Source organism: Aethalodelphis obliquidens, unplaced genomic scaffold, assembly GCF_003676395.1.
Source record: "Aethalodelphis obliquidens isolate GAN/ISIS:26980383/991018 unplaced genomic scaffold, ASM367639v1 scaffold25, whole genome shotgun sequence".
In the NCBI taxonomy this organism is placed as follows: Eukaryota; Metazoa; Chordata; class Mammalia; order Artiodactyla; family Delphinidae; genus Aethalodelphis; species Aethalodelphis obliquidens.
The window spans coordinates 23,450,274-23,475,375 of NW_020837969.1; the positions used below are offsets into that span (position 1 = coordinate 23,450,274).

Sequence of the window (25,102 nt, forward strand, 5' to 3'; positions counted from 1 at the left end):
GAAAAGACAACATACCAAGTGGGAGAAAATACTTGCAAATAATATGACAGATAAGGGGTTAACATCCAAAATATATAAATGGTTCATACAACTCTATCAACTCAATATCAAAAGAATAAACAACCTGATTAAAAAATGACCAGAAGCTTGAATAGACATTTTTCCAAAGAAGACATACAGGTGGCCAACAGGCACATGAAAAGATGCTCAACATCTCTAATCGTCAGGAAAATACAATAAGACATAACCTCACACCTGTCAGAATGGCTGTCATCAAAAGATGACAAATAACAAATGTTGTTAAGGATGTGGAGAAAAGGGAACCCTTGTACAGTGTTTGTGAGAATGTAACTTGGCACAGCCACTAAGGAAAACAGTATGGAGGTTCCTCAAAAAACTAAAAATATAACTACCATGTGACCCAACAATTCCACTCCTGGGTATATATCCAAGGAAAATGAAACACTAATTCAAAAAGATATGTGCACCCCGATAGTCACAGCAGCACTATTTACAGTAGCCAAGATATGGAAGCAACCTAAGTGTCCATCAGCAGATAAATAAAGAAGATGTGGTACATATATACAATGGAATACTACTCAGCCATAAAAAGAATGAAATAATGCCATTTGCAACCACATGGGTGGACCTGGAGGGTATTGTGCTAAATGAAGTAAGACAAAGAGAAAGATAAAGACTGTATGATATCACTTATATGTGAAATCTAAAACAATAAAACAAATGAATATAAGAAAACAGAAACAGACCCACAGATGTAGCAAGCAAACTAGTGGTTACCAGTGGGGGGAGGGAAGAGGAGAAGGGCAAGTTGGGGGGATGGGATTAAGAGATACAAAAACTACGACATATAAAATAGATAAGCAACAAGGGTATGTAGTGTAGCACAGAAAAAAATTCTATAATAACAAAATTTTTTTAGGGCTTCCCTGGTGGTGCAGTGGTTGAGAGTCCGCCTGCCGATGCAGGGGACACGGGTTCGTGCCCCGGTCCGGGAGGATCCCACATGCCGCGGAGCGGCTGGGCCCGTAAGCCATGGCCGCTGGGCCTGCGCGTCCGGAGCCTGTGCTCCGCAACGGGAGAGGTCACAACAGTGAGAGGCCCGCGTACCACAAAAAAAAAAGAAAAAAAATTTTTTTTAATAGGTAAAGAATTTAATCAGACATTTCTCAAAAGATAATATACATGTATAACTGAATCACTTTGCTGTACACCTGAAACTAACACAACAGGGTAAATCAACTATTCTCCAATATAAAAATAAACATTTTTTTAATAAATAAAAATTTAAAAAATAAAACAACATACAAATGGCCATTAAGCAAAAAGATGCTCATTATTAGAGAAATGTAAATCAAAACTATGATAAGATACCATTTCACACCCAGTATGACAGCTAAAATCAGTGTTGGCAATGATGTGGAGAAATTGGAACCCTCACGCACTGCTGCTAGGAATGTAAAATGATGTAGCCACTTTGCAAAACAGTATGGCAATTGCTCAAAAGTTAGCCATCGGAATTACCATATTATCCAGCAATTCCACTCCTAGGTATGTACTTAAGAGAAATGAAAAATTATTTCCACACAAAAACTTGTACATGAACGTTCATAGTACCATTATTCACAATGGCCAAAAAGTAGAAACAACTCAAATGCCCATCAACTGATGAATGGATGAATAAAATGTTGTATATCCATAATGTAATGTCCTTTTTTAATGTACGCATTTAATGCTCTGTTTCCCTTTAAGCACTGCTGTAGCTGCATCCCATGAATTTTGATATCTTCTGCTTTCACTTTCATTTAATTCAACATACTTTTTTACTTCCCTGTGATTTCCTCCTCAAACCACGAGTTATTTAAGAGTGTTATTTAATTTCCAAATACTTTGGAGCATTTCCAAATATATCTCTGATTTCTAGTCTAATTCCATTATGATCCAAACACATCTTTTATATGCTTTCAATTCTTTTAAATTCATTAAAGTTTTGTGGCCTAGAATACCATCTGTCTTGGTGAATATCCCATGTACAATGGAAAACATGTATCCTGTTTTTGGGTAGTCTTGTTTTACAAATGTCAATGAGGTCAAGTTGGTTGATAGTATTGTTTAAGACTTTCATATCCTTACTAATTTTCCATCTATTTGTTCAATCAATTACTGAGAGAGGAGTGCTGTGAAATTCAATCTTAATTGTGGGTTTGTCTATTTATCCTTTCAGTTATAGCTGTATTTTTAATAAATTTATTTACTTATTTTGGCTGTGCCAGGTCTTAGCTGCAGCACGTGGGATCTTTAGTTGCGGCATGCATGCGGGACCTAGTTCCCCCACCAGGGATCGAACCTGGGTCCCCGCCATTGGGAGTGCGGAGTCTCACCCACTGGACTACCAGGGAAGTCCTGTATCTATTTTTAACTCATGTATTTTAAAGCTCTGTTGTTAAATATACATATATTTAGGACTATTATATAACTTTGGAGAAGTGAACCCTTTATCATTATGTAATATTCCTCTTTATTCTTGGTAATTTTCTCTGTTCTGAAGACTACTTTGCCTGATACTAATACTCTAGCTTTCTTTTGATTAGTGTTTGCATGATTCATCATTTTATATCCTTGTACTTTTTTTTTTTTTTTTTTGGTGGTACGCAGGCCTCTCACCGTTGTGGCCTCTCCCGTTGCGGAGCACAGGCTCTGGACGCGCAGGCTCAACGGCCATGGCTCATGGGCCCAGCCGCTCCACGGTATGTGGGATCCTCCTGGACCGGGGCACAAACCCGCGTCCCCCGCATCAGCAGGCAGACTCTCAACCACTGCGCCACCAGGGAAGTCCTATCCTTCTACTTTTAACCCACATTTTTACAAAGTTTCTCATAGACAGCGTATACTATGGTCTTGCATTTGCATCCAATGTGAAAATTTGTCTTAGTATGTTTAGGCAATTTACATCTATCTCAATTAGTATGTTTAGATGATTTTACAGTGAAAAGTATGTTATATGATTTTGTATGTTTAGACAGATGAAAATCTGTCTTAGTATGTTTAGATGATTTACATTTAACATAATTATCACTTAATGTGGTTGGAATAAAATCTATCATCTTGCTCACTGTTTCTATGTTTTGTCTCCTCCCTTTTTCCTTCTGTTCCTGTGTTCATCTGGATTAACTAAATATATTTTTATGATTCCATTTTCTCTCTATTATTGTCTTATTACTTATAGTTTTATTTATGGAGCTATATATAATTGATACATAACACTGTATTAATTTTAGATGTATAACATAATGATTTGATACATGTATATATTGTGAAGAGATTACCACAGTAAGTTCAGTTAACATAAATCGCCTCACATAGTCATAATCCTTTTTCTTGTGATGAGAACCTACTCTCTTAGCAGCTTGCAACTATACAATATAGTACTGTTAACTATACTTTTTCTTTTTAATGGTTTCAGTGGTTGTCCTAGAGTTTACAATACACATCTTTAGCTAACCAGAGCCTAACTTCAAGTAAATTATACCAGATCATATGTAAAGATGCTATAATAGTATATTCCCTCCTCACCTTTGAGCTACTGTCATAAATTTTACTTTTTTTTTTTTTTTTTTTTTGCTGTACGTGGGCCTCTCACTGTTGTGGCCTCTCCCGTTGCGGAGCACAGGCTCCGGATGCGCAGGCTCAGTGGCCATGGCTCACGGGCCCAGCCGCTCCGCGGCATGTGGGATCCTCCCGGCCAGGGCACGAACCCGCATCCCCTGCATCGGCAGGCGGACTCTCAACCACTGCACCACCAGGGAAGCCCATAAATGTTACTTTTACATATGCTCTAAACACAAATTCATGTCTAATATTTCTGCATTATAGTCAGCTATCTTTCAAAATGATTAAAAATCTTTAATTAAAAATTTTAATTAGACAAATGAATTTTATATTTACTTTCATTTATTCCATTACAGCACACTTACTTTCTTGTATAGATCCAACTTTCTGTCTAGTATCACATACCCTCTGCCTTAAGAACTTCCTTAAGGGATTTCTGATAATGCAGGTCTGATGACAGTGAATTCTCTCAGTTTCTGTGATACTGAGAGAATATTCCTCTGAGAGAATATTTATCCTTCGTTTTTTAAAGATTACTTTTGCTGGGTACAGAATTCTGTACTGAAAACTTCTTCCCTTTTAGTGCTTTAAAGATGTCACTGCACTGTGTTTTGGTTTGCACAGGGTCAAATGACAAGTCTGCTGTAATTCTTTTTTCCTCTGTAATGAGCTTTTTCCTCTACTTCAATATTTTCTCTTCACCTTCAGTTTTTGGCAGTTTGAAAATGATATGCTTAGGTGCTTTTTCTGTCATTTGTTTCTTTTGGGGGATTATCTTGCCTCATGTTCTCTGAGCTTCCTGGACCTCTGATTTGGTGTTTATCATTAATTTTACAGAATACTTAGCCATTATTTCTTCTCTCCCATTCTCTTTCTCTTCTCCTTCTGAGATTTTAATTAGAAATTCAGACCATTTGATGTCATCTCACAGCTCCTGGAGACTCTGCTGCATTTCTTCGCATTTGTCTCTGCATTTCAGTTTAATTTGTACTGGCCTATCTTGCAGTTTACAGATTCTTTCCTTGGTTATGCCAAGTTGACTAATGAGCTTTCTTGTCTCTGTTACTGTGCTTTTCATTTCTAGACTTTTCATTTGATTTTCTTATAATGTCTATCTCTCTGATGAAATATCCTACCTGAGCACGCACGCTGTCTGCCTTTTCTACTGTAGGCCTTAACATATCAACCAGTGTTATTTTAAATTCCATGTCTGACAGTTCCAATATCTGTGCCCTAAGAATTTGGTTCTGTAAATTCCCTTGTCTCAAAAGTGCTTTGCTTTTCCTTGCTTCTTTCTATGCCTCATAATTTTTTTGAAAGCAGGATATCCTCTGTAGGACAGCTGAGACTGAGGTAAATAGTTTCTGTGCTGGGAAATGGGCACGCCTTTCCTTCTGTTAGGCCTTCAGCGTGTGGAGGTAGAGGCATTCTATTGTCAGAATGTGAACTTGGTTTGGAATTTGTTGCTGCTATGGTTACCCACAATGCACCACAGGCTCCGAATGCCTCTAGCCATACCTAAGGGTGTTTAGGGTAGAGCCTGCTTTGCCAGAGGGTTTTTCCTCAGTGTCTGCTCAACCTGCTTTTTTAGGTCTTCCCTATGCTGCACCCGGGATGGTCTGTCAGCCTCCATGCTCTTGCGACTCTCATGGAATTCCACTGCTACCTATTACTCCAAATCTGTCAGCCTGTATGGGGGTGGGTGGGAGTTCTCTGATATTCCGATTAAGCCTCAGCTTTATTTAGACAAGCCCTATGTTCCGAGGTGTCTGGGGATAGCCTTCTCAGTGTTCCTGCCCTGCCCCCTCTGCCAAAGTTCTGGGCCCAGCATATATTCCTCCCTTCCCCCAGGTAGAGGGTTTTTCTTTCTTTTCTTCTCAGAGGAGTTGAAGGCTTCTGTCTCATAGGAGACAGGGAGGAAGGAGAAGCCAGATAGGGCTTCATGTCTTTTCGGAAGCGTCTACTGCTCCCCTCCTCCAGACCTGCCCTATAATGCCAGTTCCCCCCACCCTGGCCTCTGCTTTGTAAGCAGCGAGGGCAGTCTGCGGAGAAGAGCCTGTGAGTGGGTGCGAACTCTCATGTGTCTGTGGCCCCCAGGGGTTCTATACTCGCTTGCTAGTCCACACTAAGCGTTTAGCAGGTCATTAAACATTTTAACTGAATTCTTCTGAGCAGTGGTCATGTTCCCTGTGCCAGGTAAACAAGTGTTTCCATCCCACCTTTTTCTTGGAAGTGCCTGCCTTTCCTTCCATTTCAGGTTAGGTGGTTGCCCTGCAACCTCAGCTCTCTGATGGAGTCAAGAAAACTGCAACTTTGCAGCTGCCCAGGGTTTGTTGTTGCTGCAAGAGTGGGAACAGTGCTCTCTCCAGCTTTCTCTAAGTGAAAGCTACAAGCCCCCAACTATCTACTTCTTAGCCAAGCTTTGAGAACAATGTGACTAACATGGCTAGCTCTGCTCACATCAGGCATATATGAGAGAAAATAGCTTCAGGTCAAACTTCCACGTCAGCAACAAAAACATCTAATCCCAAAAAGGCACACAAATTATCTTAAAATGTACACCGTATCAGGGAATTTACATGTCAGATTTACATAGCTGCTGAAGGAATTATGTCACACACAATAGTTCTGACGTTTTAAATATGACGTTAAATTCTAACTATCAACGTGTAAAAATTGTACTCACTATTTAGAATAAGTAATACATGATGTAACTGTATAACAACTATACTGTGTACTTCTCTCTGTATAACAAAAAGGTAAGGAGAAAAAAATACATGTAATAAAAACACCTTTCATTCAGTGTTAAACTTCACTCAGTTCACTTTTTACCAAACCTCTGTGTTACCAGCATTGCAAAATTTCAGTTCCTTGAAGACTGAAACTACTTTCACTTTGTACCTGATGTGTACAGAGCTTATATACCTCAGGCCACTTACGACACAAGGACAGAGCCAATGTGACAGGAATGGTCTGGAAAGCCAGTCTGTGTTACTGTACCACCAAAAAGAATATACAACACTATATATTTTCATAGTACAGTGGAATTGAAAGGACATTAAAACAAAATTTAACTACCTCCTTTTGCTAAAAGAAACATCACTTGAGCTGTATTCGGAGGGAAATACCTGAATAAAAACTCTTCAATGTCTTTGTTTCAATGAAACATTTCTACTTTAATCCATGGCTTTCCTTAGCTCAATGCTGTTGCAGTACTTAAATAATACATCTATTGTGTAAATGTATTACAGTTGCATAAATACTTAAGATGAACACTGGAAGGCAGGGCCTAATTTTAGAAACAGGATCTCACAAGATCCCAAATTTAATTACTTGTTAATGTTTGTAGGGACAGAAAATGCTCAGATTTTCTGACAGAGGTACAAAGAGAAATAAACTGGTGTAAATTTTATAAAAATCACGGCAAGAAAATATAAATTAAAATCAAGATAATCTGTATTTTCTGTGAGGCCGGCAAAGTCAACTGAAAACATCTAGTGAGGGTAAAGAAATGGATACCTTCGCATATAAATTGGTCCCAAAAATTGGTGCAAACTTTAGGATGGGCATTAGGCAGGCTACTGAAATTTTTTTCAAACATGCCTTATCTTTTGACCCACCAATTATACTTTAAGAAAACTACAATAAGGAGATAACCAAGCAAGTGTACATATATTTATGTGCAAGGACTGAGCATTATTTATAATAGCATATAGCAAAAAAATAAAACAAACACTAAGTTTCTCTTTGTGGAGCATAAGAAAAAGTGTTTTAAAGTATGTCCCTAACCGGAATACCACATAGCTATTAAAAAATGACCTAAAACAGTATCAGGGCCCCAGGGGAGTAGCTACTGGGAGGAGTCCTAGATTTTAAGGATAAAGCTGAAATCGCTGAAGCTTCCAGGCAGAAAAGAACAAGTTACCAGCAATGGGGGGACAGTCAGATTGTCATCGGACTTCATACAGAAACACCACCTAACAGTATGTCACTGCCACACATCAGCACTCCGACTGAACTGACTCTGCTTCTCTGCTACCTGTCTAACCAACTGCAAAACCACAGATCCACTGAGTTAATAACCAGATAGCGGAATAAAGTAACCAGATGAGTAAGATTAAAACACCTAATATTTTGGTACTATTTTATATTTTTAATGTTACTAATAATAGTTAACCTGCTGATACTACTATTCTTACTATGTGCCAGGCTCCGTTCCAAGCTCTAAGCATTTTTACTTATATTAGCTCATTTAATCCCCATAAGGACCACTGAAGTACAGATACCACTATTCCTATTTTATAGGTGAGGAATCTAAGACAGAGAGGGGTTAAGTATTACTAGGCAGTATCTTGACTAAGCTAGTAAGGAGCAGAGCCAAGAGTTAAACCTACAGATCAACTACTCAGACCATCCTCTTGACCACTGCATTTATACTGCCTCTAATGAATAAGATTCTGATTTAAGAAAATAAATACCTCTGAAATAAAACACATACCTAGGTCCAACTACTCTGGGTTCACTTACCTATTTAATTTTTTTAAATTACTACACAATAGACTTTCTCCTTACTTATGCTATATCTCATTTTTGGACATTTGCTTCTATCACAGATAGAATGAAGGGTGAATCTTCAGTGTGACTGAAAGCTTGCCCACTCAACATTTCCTCTCTAGAGCTAAGACTGCCACCTAGTGAGCTAAAACAAATAACTTGATCAGCGTAATTATTTTGAGAAATAAAATACAAAAAAAGACAGACAGGTGGACAGTGAGAAAGACAAATGTTAAGATATGCATCTGTGGGCTTGCCTGGTGGCGCAGTGGTTAGGAATCCGCCTGCCAATGCAGGGGACACGGGTCAAGCCCTGGTCCAGGAAAATCCCACAGGCCGCGGAGCAACTAAGTCCATGCGCCACAACTACTGAGCCTGCGCTCTAGACCCTGCAAGCCACAACTACTGAGCACGCAAGCCTAGAGCCCGTGCTCTGCAACAAGAGAAGCCACCACACCACAATGAAGAGTATCCCCCGCTCGCCACAACTAGAGAAAGCCCATGAGCAGCAACAAAGACCCAACACAGCCATAAATAAATAAATAAATAAATTTATATATATATAAAAAGATGTGCATCTGTTTTCAATAGGTTTTCTCTGGAAACACATAATTTAATCATTAACAAAAAACCTCCGTTTTTAAAATTAGTGACTTACGCAATACCGACACTTTCAACTAAAAGAACAGCATCTTACCCCTGAGGATCCTGTGGGTGGCTGTGAGCCCCAGGGTCTCTACAGCACTGTATGAACACCACAGCGACATGTTGTACCATATGTGTACCCATGTCATTCCACCCTCCGCCTGGGCTCAAGGACAGAAATCTCATTCACTTTGCTATCCCTCATATCACTGAATGTGCTGAATGAAGGAACGCAGGAAAAGAAGCTTGAAGACAACATATCGTAATATTTCTGTTTTATGAACATAAACTGTACCTTTAATATAACTCTCAACCTGGGCAATTCTGCTCCCCAGGGAATTTTTGGGTGTCACACTGTGGGGAAAGGTATGCTAATGGCATCTAAAGCAGCAAGGGATACTGCTAATCATCCCAAAATGCACTGTGACAACCCTATCAAAAAAATTATCCAGCTCCAAATATCAATACTGCCAAGACTGAAAAACCTGCATCCTCCCAACTATCTTTATTAGAAAGTATACAGATTAATGATAAATACCAATTTATAATAAACTGAGCCTAGAACCCAATTCTGTTTTATGTATATAAACAAAGTATTTCTTATACTGGTTTAATACACACTTGATTTTCTAAAAATATAAAGTGTATAATGTATATGAATACAGTATGATTAACCTTTGTAATCACAGAAAAGCTACACCTTTTGTTTTTTAGAACTTTACCAAGAATTCTTTATCACTTAAGGAAAACACCAATTATGGTATATAAGTTGCCAATGAATCACACCTTCATTAGTTCACTTGTAGCTACCACATTCAATGGTAATTCTATATAAAAATGTAAACAGCTATTTCATTTATATTCCATTTATATCTGAGTATGTATAATGTGCTTCAACAATTACAAATATCGAAATAAATTTTAAAAATATAAATCTGCACTTCTCTTTTTATGAATCCAGCATACACCCATACCAAATCCTGAGAAAGCACACAAAAAAAGAAAAAGGCAAAAATCCTTAAATACATTAGTAAAAGGAACGCAGAAATACAGGCGCCAAAGAAGGGTTATTCTAGGACTAAAAGGATGGTTCAATATTGAGAAATCTAGGAACGTATTTCACCAATAGCAGTAAAGATCTTTAAAAGATGCAAAAATAATTTATTGTTTACCTTCCCAATATTTTCCTGATTTATATGGCTGTTTCATTAACATAAAAAATACATATACATATATCCACCGTATCAGGTCTGTAAGGATATTTGCTGCAGCAATGTTAAGTGTTTAAAAATCCATGCATCAGAGACACCTATGAAACAGAATACTAAATAGCCACACAGGGGGACTTCCCCTGTGGTCCAGTGGGTAAGACTCTGCGGTCCCAATGCAGCGTGCCCAGGTTTGATCCCTGATCAGGGAACGAGATTCCCCAGGCATGCCGCAACTAAAGATCCCGCATGCTGCAACTAAGAAGTCCACATGCCACAACAAACATCCCATGTGCCGCAACTAAGACTGGCACAACCCAAATAAATAAATAAATAATAAAATAAATAATATCCTAAAAATAAATAAATAGCCACACAGCATCACTGAATACCTGTAGTATACAGAAAGTAAACTAGAGAAATAAACACTAAACTATTTACAGCACTTATTTCTAGATGTGTGGGATTTTACTAAAAAGCATATATGATTACTTTTATAATCTGAGGTGCAAAAAGTGAAAATCCTCGTTTTGTCTTTATAGCCAAGTAATGAGGAGATGGGAGGAGTTTAAGCCTTGCGAAAGGCCATATAACATGGCAAATGAAATCAGGTAATACTAAGGAACAGAACTGTAGGTAAAAAATACACAAACAGGGGCTTCCCTGGTGGCGCAGTGGTTGAGGGTCCACCTGCCAATGCAGGGGACACGGGTTCGTGCCCTGGTCCGGGAAGATCCCACATGCCACGGAGCGGCTGGGCCCGATCCCACATGCCACGGAGCGGCTGGGCCCGTGAGCCATGCCCACTGAGCCTGCGCGTCCAGAGCCTGTGCTCTGCAAGGGAGAGGCCACAGCAGTGAGAGGCCCGCGTACTGCAAAAAAAATAAAAATAAACAGGAAAACACTGACCAAAGTTAAAACAACAGTATCCACAGAAAGCACACACAAGGCACACAAAAATCACAATGGCTTCGTGTAAGGAGTACTATGAGGGTTACTGCTAAATCCAAGTGTACTCCTAAAATTTCTCCAATGAAATACCATCAAGAAATCCTACAGTTTCATGCTACTCTTACAGAGCTACTGCAATCTCTCTCCTATCAAACATTTGCCTCAATTTAAACATCTACTTCCAGAACAGATATGCTACACTATGCTGCCATCTACAGAACAGACTTAATACTAAAAATTCCCACTGAGAAGGTTTACGTTGTTGAAAGTGCCAAGATAAATGAAAGAGAAACTAAAAATAGCGATGTACTATATTGGGAAGTAGAAAAGAGAAATACGTGTTGGAATCAGAGAGATGATAAAGAATAAGTCATTAGACGATGTTTCAAGTTAAAAAAATAACAGTATGAGCATATTATTTAGCAAGATGGGAAAAACCACCAGAAGAATCTAAAATAAAACCAGTTAAGTTACTTGCCAGAAAAAAAAGGGACTGGAACTAGAGAAAGGAAAAGCACATCTGCTGTTTATTGTAAGATCTTCCTTACTATTTGAACATGTGATACTTGTGATAAGTTTTTTTTAATACTGTGAAAATCTTCTTCAAATGGATTAACTATGCTTAAGAATAAAGGAATCAGTTGTTTCTTTGTTTAAACTCAGAAGGACTTAAAAATCAAGTTTTTAAAAGGAAGAAATCAATTTGACAATTATAAAAGTTTACATAACACCAAAATTCCAAGTAAAAGAGACTCAGGCAATACAAACATTGCTCAGCCAAATCTTTCTTAAATGAGCACCTATCATTACAACGTACAGAAGGAGCTGACTACTATCTTGTTTACATACAGGAAGCTTACCTTATTTATTAGAAATGGCATTATAGAAGAGCCAGAATACTTTGCAAATTTCATTTAATCAACAAACATTTATCGAGAACCAACTATATATCAATACAAGGTATTCTGGATGAAGATTTTCCCAAAAATACAATATTCTATTTCCTACAAAAAATCATGGTCATCTAAGTAACCTTAGGTTGACTAAACTACAGCACCACAAGCCTGATTATCTACAGCCAGATAACACATAAGAGAAAACCTTAGGGTTACTGTACAAATTACAAGTCATAATCAAGACAGGTTTGGGCTCTATAGCGACAAGATTTGTAAATGCACTTCTTATACAAAATTACTCATTCAACAGAAACTCTTTCATTTAATGTCATAAAAAAAAGTCAATATGACTACCAGGTTGACACAGCAATAGTTTCACTGTTTGCAGTCTATACTACTATCGTACTATATGTCCCTCTATATTTTTAGAATATTTTGCTGGGAGTTTGTATCACTTTTGAAATTTTATAATTAAAATGACATTCAATCCTTTTCTTGCCTTTTGATAAAACTTCAAAATTAATACAAATTTAGAGTAAAACATAATTGCTTACATGAGAATATCTACTTGTATAGAAAAGAAATTTCTTGTGACTAAACCCTTGTTTAATTACTATTTTACTGGAAAATATTGATGAAATATTTTAAACTAAAATCCAAAATGTAAGTATCACACATTTAGTACAAGACAACATATAGCTTAGCATACAACTCTAAAATTGCCAGAAAGAAAAAATTAATCTCCTTTCTTATCCAATTTCATAATCAAAAAATTCTAAGTTATTTAAGAGAATATCAGTCTCCACAAAAAGTTTATTCTTTTTCCCATCCTGAAACAAGCTTTCATATCAAGATATGAAGTAATATTTGTAAAACAACAGAAATAAATAAACTGCTGTTTGGTACAGCTGAGCTATGAGCATAAGAAATCATGAACTGCTATACTATGACTGTACCTAAAATCTTTCAAATTACACATTTCAAACTGCATTGTGAGAAACAATACATTAGACATAGAAGTTATTAGCGTTGAGACGATAATGCTAAAAAAGCAGTATTATAAAATTTAAGTTATAATTGTATTATAATATTATAAATTCTGTCACCCTAAATTTGTAACATGTCTGCAAATTAAAGAAAGTATCTATACAGAAAGGCTCACCTTCATCCACAGAAAACTGACAGCTCTTATCATTGAAGAAAAGAATTTTCTTCTTATCAGGACGGTTTACAAATAGTATCTGGTCCCCTAAAGCCTTAAAGATAAAGAAAAAATTTTCAGTTACCTCCAAATTACATCACCCAAGACAAAAACATTTTTTTTTTTAAAAAACAACAAAGGACTCCCACTTCCTTTAACCCTCAGTACACCATTAGGGTCCACTAGACCAAATTTTAATTCTTGAGTTTCTTTCTTGAGCAGTTCTATTTTTAAGAATTGATATTTTGAGACTTTTATTCTTAGAGATCATCCAAAGTACATAAAGAAAAAAATTGTTTTAAATAGAAAATTCAATCTATGTTGCAATTACAATTTGGGTCTACTGGACCCTTTCATTAATCTGTGAGAAAAACTGTGGAAACTCATTGTTCTTACTTTTCCTTTACCTTGAAATATTTTGTTATTCATCATTATCCATCTATCATTTCCAATTATGCTTTGAAAAGCTAGAACAGTAAGAAAATGGAAGAATGATTAAATCACCTAAAAATGTGTGTGCAACTATGAGATAAATAGCCATCCTTCAGTTTTCTTCCTGCACTGCCCAAAATACTGCATCATCTTTAAAGAAAATATAAAGACTTGAGTAGTCTTTACTATCTTTTAGCTTTCACTGAGCACAGTTGACAATTAAAAATTTTTCATTTTCTACTACTCTAGCAATGACAAGAAAATTGATATAAGATATTTCATTATTATTAATTAATGAGAACAAGAATGCAGAAAGCCTGATAGCAGTAATCTGGACTATAATGATGATGGTAAAATTCATCACAGAAATAAAGTCTCAATCTATGAGCCTTTAGATAACAATAATCTCAGCCTTAGGCATCAATGTGTGAACTACATGGACTTAACAGATATATAAAGAACATTCCATCCAAAAGCAATAGAATACACATTATTCTCAAGTACACACTTGACATTCTCCAGGATAGTTAATATGTTAAGCCACAAAACGAGCCTTAACAAATCACATCAAGCACCTTTTCTGACCACAATGGTACGTAAAACTAAAAATCAATTACAAGATGGAAAATTCACAAATATGCAGAGATTAAGCAATATGCAGAAATTAAGCAATATGCTGCTAATCACTGGGTCAAAGAAGAAATTTAAACATACCTTGAAAAAAATGAAAATGGAAATACAACATACCAAAACTTATGAGAGGTTAAAAAAAAAAAGCAATTCTAAGAGAAAGTTCATAGGTATAAATGCCTACATCGAAAAACAAGAACAATATCGGATAACCTAAATTTACACCTCAAAGAACTAGAAAAAGAACAAATGAAGCATGAAGTTAGTAGAAGGAAGGAACTAACAAAGATTAGAGTAGAAATAAAGTTAAATAGAGACTAAAAAGACAACAGAAAAGAGTAATGAAACTATGAGCGGGTTCTTTGAAAAGATAAACAAAATTGACAAACCTTTAGCTCAACTATCCAAGAAAAAAGGACAGAAAACTCAATTAAATCAGAAATGAAATGAAAGGCATTACAAATAATACCACAGAATACAAAGAATAAGAGACTACTATGAACGTACACCAACAAAATTGGACAACCTAGAGGAAATGGATGAATTTCTAGAAACATATAAGCTATCAAGACTGAATCATGAAGAAATAGGAATTCTGAACAGATCAGTTACTAATAAAGAAATTGAATAAGTAATCAAAAATCTCCCAACAAACAAAAGTCCAGGACCAGATAACTTCACTAGTGAACTCTACTGAACAAAGAAGAATATCAATCCTTCTCAAACTCGTCCAAAAAACTGAAGCAGTTCATCAAACTCATTTTTCGAGGCCAGCATTACCCTGATACCAAAACCAGATAAAGTATGCTACAAGAAAAGAAAATTACAGGCCAATATCCCTAATGAACATAGATGCAAAAAATCCTCAACCAAATAGTCAACACACCAAATTTAACAATACACTGAAAGAATCACACACCACAATCAAGTGGGATTTATTCCAGGCATGCAAGGATGGTTCAATATCTGCAAATCAATCAATGTGATACAGCACATTAACAAAATGAAAGATAAAAATCATATGATCATTTCAGTAAATGCAGAAAAAGCATTTGGCAAAACTCAACATCCACTTATGATAACTCTCCACAATGTGGATACCAAGGTAACATACCTCAACATAATAAAGGTATGAGTCTTGGTGAGGATATGGAGAAAAGGGAACCCTACTGCACTGTTGGTATGAATGTAAACTGATGTAGGCACCTTGGAAAACAGTATGGACGTTCCTCAAAAAATTAAAAATAAAACTACCATATGATTCAGCAATACCACTTCTGGGTATTTTTATCCAAAGAAAATGAAAACACTAACTTAAAAAGATATATGCACCACCTTGTTCAGTGCAGCATTATTTACAGTAGCCAAGATATGGAAACAACCTAAGTGCCCAATGATGTATGAATGGATAAGGAAAATGTGTTATATATAAACAATGGAATATTACGCAGCCATAAAAAAGAATGAAATCTTGCCATTTGCGACAACATGGATGGACCTTGAGGGCATTATGCTAAGTCAAGTAGGTCAGACTGAGAAAGACAAATACTGTATGAGCTCACTTATATGTGAAATCTTAAATAAATAAATAAATAAATAAATATATATATATATATATATATATATATATGCTCACAGATACAGAGAACAGATTGATGGTCCCAAGAGGCAGTGAGTGGGTCAAGGGGTGGGCAAAATGCAAGAAAGGGGTCAAAAGGTACAAACTTCCAGTTGTAAAGTAAGTCATAGAGATGCACTATACATTATGATGACTATAGTTAATAATACTGTATTGCATATTTGAAAGTTGCTGAGAGATCTTAAAAGTTCTTATCACAAAATAATTTTTTGATAACTATGTATGTGACGCATTTAACCAGACTTACTATGATCATTTTTTACAATTAAAAAGAATTTTTAATTAAAAAAACCCTTAGTTCATTCAATACACCATCTTAAAATTAAACCATATCACAAACACAGAGTTATTAAAATTATTCTGGAAGTTAATTTAATTATTAGAAAACCCCCAAAAAATAACTACTGAGAGATGAATAATCTGGAACAGCCACTGGTTTTTCTCATTGTCTATATGGTCAACAAAATGACAGTAAAAGTTATCTTCTATCTCCACCAAGAATTGAAGAAAAGGAAACAACACAGAAGGGATTTAACTTAATTAGGCCAAATTTCTCCCTTGAGAAATTACTTAGAACATATCTTCACATATTTAAAATGTGAGGATTTTTAAAAACTTGGGGCTTCGAACAATTTAGAAATAATACTGCTTGCAAATGACAGACTGTGTGCTTTTCATGACCCCTTTTCAGCTCTACTCCTTAAGGAAGAGAGCCATTAAAAACAGGGTAACAGGGACTTCCCTGGTTAAGAATCTACTTGCCAACGCAGGGGACACAGGTTCGATCCCTGGTCCGGGAAGATTCCACATTCTGCGGAGCAACTAAGCCCGTGTGCCACAGCTACTGAGGCTGTGTTCTAGAGCCCACAAGCCACAACTACTGAGCCCACATGCCACAACTACTGAAGCCTGCACACCTAGAGCCCATGCTCTGCAACAAGAGAAGCCACCACAATGAGAAGCCCACACACTGCAACCAAGAGTAGCCCCCACTCGCCGCAACCAGAGAAAGCCCACGTGCAGAAATGAAGACCCAACGCAGCCAAAAAAAAAAAAAAGAAAAAGAAAAAAAGTGGAAGCCAAATGTTAAAAAAAAAAAAAATAGGGTGACAATGTGACTTTACATCACAAAATTATTTAAAATAGAAAAAGCAATTATCAGTTTACGTTACTATTCTACTTTAGAATGTAATATAAAGCCTACCAAAGAGTAACAATACTAGCCTGTATCAAAATGGGAAAAAGAATAGAGCAGGAAATGTACCTAGCACTCCCAACTGTTAAGCTAGGATTCAGTAGTTCTACCTTTCAACATGCTATAAATAGTGCACAATTTATCAACTTCGGTCACATATTATTTGCAACATTTGTGCAGGTTAAGTTTAGACACTTAAGTGAAAATCTTAAAAACAGTTCTTCATCTGGTAATGGCCAAGTAGCTCCTAAGGGATCAGCCCACCGGAAGAAAACTACTATACTAATCTCTGGACAAGACATTTTAAAAAGAATAGAGCTAAAAGAACAAAACAGATGTGTCGTATGCCTTCCACCACAGAGAATACAAAGTTTGAAGTTTGACTCTAGTCAAGACAAATGCCCACTTAAAAACAAAATAAACAAACAAAAACACTCCTTGGAGGAATATAACAGAATCCTGAGCCATATAATTCAGTGTTCAAGACTCAACAGAAATTAGGTATATGAAGAAAGAAAACATGACCCGTACTCAAGAGACGAAGTCTCAGAGCAGACCATCCCCAAGATGACCCAGCTCTTGAAATTAGGAGAATTTTAAAGCAGCTACAAGAAATTACACGCAGGATGTAATGTAAAATATGCTTGTAATGAATGGAAAAAAAACAAAATCTCAGAAAAGAAACAGAAACCTAAGAAAGAATGAAAAGAAAAGTCTAGATGGAACTTCCCTGGTGGTCCAGTGGTTAAGACTCCACGCTCAATCCCTGGTCAGGGAACTAGATCCCACATGCCACAAATAAGACCCTGGTGCAGCCAAATAAATATTAAAAAAAAAAAAACAAAAAAACCAAAAAACCTCTCTTGAGGGGATTGTTAAAAAAAAAAGAAAGGTCTAGAACTGAAAATACAATCTATAAAGAATTAACCAATTGGGCTTAATAACAAATTGGAGGTAAAAAAAGTCAGTACAATTAACAACAGATCAATACAACAACAAAGTCCAAAAGCACGCGTGCGTGCGCGCGCGCACACACACACACACACACACACAGTCTAAGGGACTTGTGGGACAATACCAAAAAAGCTAACGTGTGTAACTGAATTACCAAGAAGTAGAGAAAGAAGCATGTTTTCTCCACAGGTAGCAAAAAGAATGAACCTGCTTACAGGTTAACATCAATCGCTAGCAATGTTGAATAACAGAGACTCGCAGCCTTCCCAAGAGAGTTGAAAATTTAAACAGGAAATGTAGACTCTATCACTTTTACTAATAGCCCCTTTAGGAATTCGAAACAACCAAATTATAAATGTTCTTGTGTTTTAATGCCTCTGATTCCCTCAGGTTAGCAATATGCACAAGCGTTGTTGAAGGAGTTCTTAAATACAAACATAACAACTTATAAGAAAAAGACTGTCTTTGAGGAAATCTTTCCAGAAATATTTTGAAGAATCAATCATACACAACAACACAAAAGGGAACTGTCAAAAGTTCCACAAAAATGGTTATGCTCTGTCCTGCTCTACAGCACAAAACACAAATTTCAAATCTCTAACTGGCTCGTAACAACCCCAAGTATATATGATGGAGGAGGTTTTAAAAATAACTTTTTTTTAAGTCATGATATTTTTTAAAACCAAAAGATATTATTAATTCAAATTATATTAAGGCATAGAAAGAAAAGAGAGGTTACCTTGACAGCTTTCTGGGAATTGGGCAGTCCTTCCTCAATGTCTTCTAAAAGAATTCCTCCTAAGCCTCGCTGGTCATGCTTATCTAAAAGCCGAAGTAGGGCCTTCTTATCTTTCAAGTTGTACTTGGGCTTGAAGGCATACTTTCCATCTATTACTTCAATTTTGGGATTATTGACTAATGCCTGTAACAGTGACACAATTTGGACATATTAACAAAAGGAAATACCATATATACATTATTTAATTCTACCAATTATTAAAAAAAACACAATACTCGTATTACAGTGGCAAACTAAAAGTATCCTGTGGATATCAAAAGATCTAAAACACCGGACATCCAGGATCCAAAACAACAGGTAGAAACCAGCATGGTGCTCATTTTTTATAAAAGAAACTGTTTATTATTTATATAGATTCTTTGGATGAGAAAGAAACAACTTTATTACAACTGCTTTGAAGAACGCTGTACCCATATTCTTTCGGAAGACAAAAGAGGTAAGGATCAATAAAACACATATTAACATCACTAGACAAAGTGAAATGGGTACTGCCTACCCCACCCTCAAAGTATAGTTTATCACATATTGGGATTATAATGTGAGAAACATTACAGTGGGATGAAAATACCAATATTCAGTCTTCTCCACATGGTATCAAATGGCACTAGCAGCTGTGGAAGGAACTGAAAAGGACCAGACTAGTGCGCATAAGAAATTTACCTATAACATTGTCAGCTGAGATTGAAACTGAGTAGGAATGCAGAAATTACTGAATATAATTATGTTTCTAGTCAGTCCTGTTGTATAGCTAGTATCAGAAGGAAAGCCCTTCAAGAAAGAGCAACCCTATTAATTTTCTTCTACAGCTGCCAGCCTGATCCTGAAAGGATAAAAAGAAGAAACAGAAAGAAGGAAGGAAGAATAGAATAGTAATTAAAATAAACTTTACCTAATGTGGGTAGTCCATGAAATTTCAAGATTAGGTAAAGCATCAAAATTTAAATGCGGACCTACGTAGATATACTGACTTAGATGTTGTCTTACTGCTTGTCTGGGAGACGCTTTGTTTAAGACAATTTGTGGAAAGTATTTTAAGAGAAAAATTGTTGTTAAGGAGAATAGTGCCTTCTAACTACATAGCATATACTTAGGTTTTCTAGTAGTAAGTGAAAGGAGAAGGAGCTAGGAAAAATAAGTTTGAAATTCGCTGAAGGAGACTGAACTTGGATAAGCTGGGAAGTTTTCGAGCCTTTGTCGATATAGGAAAAAAAGACTTTGATTTAGAAATTCCTACGTCAAAAATTACCCTAATAATGCTGTTTCTGTGTGTCATATCTGATGTCATATCTCTGTGGAACCATATTGGTGGATATACTCTTGTTGAAAAGTTGAAACAATAATTTTGAGAGGACATTCAACATAGGACAATGCAAGGCTTTAGGGAAGAAGGCGGAAGAGTAAGACGCGGAGATCACCTTCCTCCTCACAGATACACCAGAAATACATCTACACGTGGAACAACTCCTACAGAACACCTACTGAAGGCTGGCAGAAGACCTCAGACCTCCCAAAAGGCAAGAAACTCCCCCACATACCTGGGTAGGGCAAAAGAAAAAAGAATAAACAGAGACAAAAGAATAGGGACGGCACCTGCACCAGTGGGAGGGAGCTGTGAAGGAGGAAAAGTGTCCACACACTAGGAAGCCCCTTCGCGGGCGGAGACTGCGGGAGGCGGAGGGGGGAGCTTCGAAGCCGCGGAGGAGAGCACAGCAACGGGTGCGGAGGGCAAAGCGGGGAGATTCCCGCACAGAGGATCGGTGCCGACCGGCACTCACCAGCCCGAGAGGCTTGTCTGCTCACCCGCCGGGGGCGGGCGGGGCTGCGAGCTGAGGCTCTGAGGCTCGGGTTTCGGTTTCGGACGGAGCGCAGGCAGAGGACTGGGGTTGGCGGCTTGAACACAGCCTGAAAGGGTTAGTGCACCACAGCTAGCCGGGAGGGAGTCCGGGGAAAAGTCTGCACCTGCCGAAGAGGCAGGAGACTTTTCCTTCCCTCTTTGTTTCCTGGGGCGTGAGGAGAGGGGTTTAAGAACGCTGCTTAAAGGAACTCCAGAGACGGGCGCGAGCCGCGGCTAAAAGCGCGAATCCCAGAGACGGACGCGAGCCGCGGCTGAAAGCGCGGACCCCAGAGACGGGCGCGAGCCGCGGCTGAAAGCGCGGACCCCAGAGACGGGCGCGAGCCGCGGCTGAAAGCGCGGAATCCAGAGACGGGCGCAAATCGCGGCTAAAAGCGCGGACCCCAGAGGCGGGCGGGAGACGTTAAGGCTGCTGCTGCCGCCACCAAGGGGCCTGTGTGCGAGCACAGGTCACTCTCCACACCCCTCTTCCGCGGAGCCTGTGCAGCCCGCCACTGCCAGGTTCCCGGGATCCAGGGACAACTTCCCCGGGAGAACGCACAGCGCGCCTCAGGCTGGTGCAAAGTCACGCCGGCCTTTGCCACCGCAGGCCCGCCCCGCACTCCGTGCCCCTGCCTCCGCGCCGGCCTGAGTGCGCCAGAGCCCCCGAATCAGCGGCTCTTTTAACCCCATCCTGTCTGAGCAAAAAACAGACGCCCTCCAGCGACCTACACGCAGTGGCAGGGCCAAATCCAAAGCTGAGCCCTGGGAGCTGTGAGAACAAAGAAGAGAAAGGGAAATCTCTCCCAGCAGCCTCAGAAGCAGCGGATTAAAGCTCCACAATCAACTTGATATACCCTGCATCTGTGGAATACCTGAATAGACAACCAATCATCCCAAATTAAGGAAGTGGACTTTAGGAGCAAGATCTATGATTTTTTCCCTTTTCCTCTTTTTGTGAATGTGTATGTGTATGCTTCTGTGTGAGATCTTGTCTGTATAGTCTTGCTTCCACCATTTGTCTTAGGGTTCTATCCGTCCATGTTTGTTTTTTTTTTTTAATTTTTTTTCTCTTAATAATTAATTTTAATAACGTTATTATATTTACCTTCGTTCTTTCTTTCTTTCTTTCTTTCTTTCCTTCCTTCCTTCCCTCCTTTAGACAACGAATCATCCCAAATTGAGGAGGTGGTCTCTGACAGCAAGATTTATGATTTTTCCCCATTTACCTCTTTTAGTGAGGGTGTATGTGTATGCTTCTGTGTAAGATTTTGTCAGTATAGCTTTGCTTCCAACATTTGTCCTAAGGTTCTATCCGTCCCTTTTTTTTTTCCTTCTAAATAAGAATTTTTTAACTCAATAACTTTATTATACTTTATTTTATTTTTACTGTATCTTCTTTCTTTCTGTCTTTTTTCCTTCTTTCCCTCCTTCCTTCCTCCCTCCCTCCCTCCCTCCTTTCTTTCCTTCTTGCCTTCTTTCCTTCTTTGCTTCTTTCTTTCTTTCTTCCTTCCTTCCTACCCTCCTTTCCTTCTTTCTTTCCTCATACTTCTACTAATTCCCTCTACTTTTTCTCCCTTTTATCCTGAGCCGTGTGGATGAAAAGCTCTTGGTGCTCCAGCCAGGAGGCAGGGCTCTGCCTCTGAGGTAGGAGAGCCAACTTCAGGACACTGGTCAACAAGAGACCTCCCAGCTCCACATAATATCAAATGGCGAAAATCTCCCAGAGACCTCCATCTTAACACCAGCACCCAGCTTCACTCAACGACCAGCAAGCCACAGTGCTGGAAAACCTATGCCAAACAACTAGCAAAACAGGAACACAACCCCACCCATTAGCAGAGAGGCTGCCTAAAATCATAATAAGGCCACAGACACCCCAAAACACACCACCAGACGTGAACCTGCCCACTAGAGAGACAAGATCCAGCCTCATCCACCACAGCACAGGCACTAGTCCCCTCCACCAGGAAGCCTACAAAACCCACTGAACCAACCTTAGCCACTGGAGACAGACATCAAAAACAGGAGGAACTACGAACCTGCAGTCTGCAAAAAGGAGACCCCAAACACAGTAAGATAAGCAAAATGAGAAGACAGAAAAACACACAGCAGATAAAGGAGCAAGATAAAAATGCACCAGACCTAACAAATGAAGAGGAAATAGGCAGTCTACCTGAAAAAGAATTCAGAATAACAATAGTAAGGTTGATCTGAAATCTTGGAGATAGAATGGACAATAGAATGGACAAAATGCAAGAATCAGTTAACAAGGACCTAGAAGAACTAAAGATGAAACAAGCAACGATGAACACCACAATAAATGAAATTAAAAGTACTCTAGATGGGATCAATAGCAGAATAACTGAGGCAGAAGAACGGATAAGTGACCTGGAAGATAAAATAGTGGAAATAACTACTGCAGAGCAGAATAAAGAAAAAGGAATGAAAAGAACTGAGGACAGTCTCAGAGACCTCTGGGACAACATTAAACGCACCAACATTCGAATTATAGGGGTTCCAGAAGAAGAAGAGAAAAAGAAAGGGACTGAGAAAATATTTGAAGAGATTATAGTTGAAAACTTCCCTAATATGGGAAAGGAAATAGTTAATCAAGTCCAGGAAGCACAGAGAGTCCCATACAGGATAAACACAAGGAGAAATACGCCAAGACACATATTAATCAAACTGTCAAAAATTAAATACAAAGAAAGCATATTAAAAGCAGCAAGGGAAAAACAACAAATAACACATAAGGGAATCCCCATAAGGTTAACAGCTGATCTCTCAGCAGAAACCCTACAAGCCAGAAGGGAGTGGCAGGACATACTGAAAGTGATGAAGGAGAAAAACCTGCAGCCAAGACTACTCTACCCAGCAAGGATCTCATTCAGATTTGATGGAGAAATTAAAACCTTTACAGACAAGCAAAAGCTGAGAGAGTTCAGCACCACCAAACCAGCTTTACAACAAATGCTAAAGGATCTTCTCTAGGCAAGAAACACAAGAGAAGGAAAAGACCTATAATAACGAACCCAAAACAATTTAGAAAATGGGAATAGGAACATACATATTGATAATTACCTTAAATGTAAATGGACTAAATGCTCCCACCAAAAGACACAGATTAGCTGAATGGATACAAAAACAAGACCCTTATATATGCTGTCTACAAGAGACCCACTTCAGACCTAGAGACACATACAGACTGAAAGTAAGGGGATGGAAAAAGATATTCCATGCAAATGGAAACCAAAAGAAAGCTGGAGTAGCAATTCTTATATCAGACAAAATAGACTTTAAAATAAGGACTATTAAAAGAGACAAAGAAGGGCACTACATAATGATCACGGGATCGATCCAAGAAGAAGATATAACAATTGTAAATATTTATGCACCCAACATAGGAGCACCTCAATACATAAGGCAAATACTAACAGCCATAAAAGGGGAAATCGACAGTAACACATTCATAGTAGGGGACTTAAACACCCCACTTTCACCCATGGACAGATCATCCAAAATGAAAATAAATAAGGAAACACAAGCTTTAAATGATACATTAAACAAGATGGACTTAATTGATATTTATAGGACACTCCATCCAAAAACAACAGAATACACATTTTTCTCAAGTGCTCATGGAACATTCTCCAGGATAGATCATATCTTAGGTCACAAATCAAGCCTTGGTAAATTTAAGAAAATTGAAATTGTATCAAGTATCTTTTCTGACCACAAGGCCATGAGACTAGATATCAATTACAGGAAAAGATCTGTAAAAAATACAAACACATGGAGGCTAAACAATACACTACTTAATAATGAAGTGATCACTGAAGAATTCAAAGAGGAAATCAAAAAATACCTAGAAACAAATGACAATGGAGACACAACGACCCAAAACGTGTGGGATGCAGCAAAAGCAGTTCTAAGGGGGAAGTTTATAGCAATACAAGCCCACCTTAAGAAGCAGGAAACATCTCGAATAAACAACCTAACCTTGCACCTCAAGCAATTAGAGAAAGAAGAACAAAAAACCCCAAAGCTAGCAGAAGGAAAGAAATCATAAAAATCAGATCAGAAATAAATGAAAAAGAAATGAAGGAAACAATAGCAAAGATCAATAAAACTAAAAGCTGGTTCTTTGAGAAGATAAACAAAATAGATAAACCACTAGCCAGACTCATCAAGAAAAAAAGGGAGAAGACTCAAATCAATAGAATTAGAAATGAAAAAGGAGAGGTAACAACTGACACTGCAGAAATAAAAGAGATCATGAGAGATTACTACAAGCAACTCTATGCCAATAAAATGGACAATCTGGAAGAAATGGACAAATTCTTAGAAATGCACAACCTGCCAAGACTGAATCAGGAAGAAATAGAAAATATGAACAGACCAATCACAAGCACTGAAATTGAAACTGTGATTAAAAATCTTCCAACAAAGAAAAGCCCAGGACCAGATGGCTTCACAGGCGAATTCTATCAAACATTTAGAGAAGAGCTAACACCTATCCTTCTCAAACTCTTCCAAA

General features: G+C 38.0%; 1 protein-coding gene across 4 annotated transcripts in view; it reads right to left on the reverse strand.

The window, feature by feature from the left end:
• The window catches only part of GTF2E2 (general transcription factor IIE subunit 2), a 74,732-nt gene that overhangs the window by 18,120 nt on the left and 31,510 nt on the right, over positions 1–25,102 (reverse strand). For all 4 annotated transcript variants that reach the window (XM_027122758.1, XM_027122761.1, XM_027122759.1 and 1 more), the window contains 2 exons: positions 18,672–18,854; positions 13,044–13,137 (listed from right to left, as the gene is read on the reverse strand). In XM_027122758.1, coding sequence (XP_026978559.1) covers positions 13,044–13,137; positions 18,672–18,854 — 277 coding nt within the window. The remainder of the gene's footprint in view (positions 1–13,043; positions 13,138–18,671; positions 18,855–25,102) is intronic.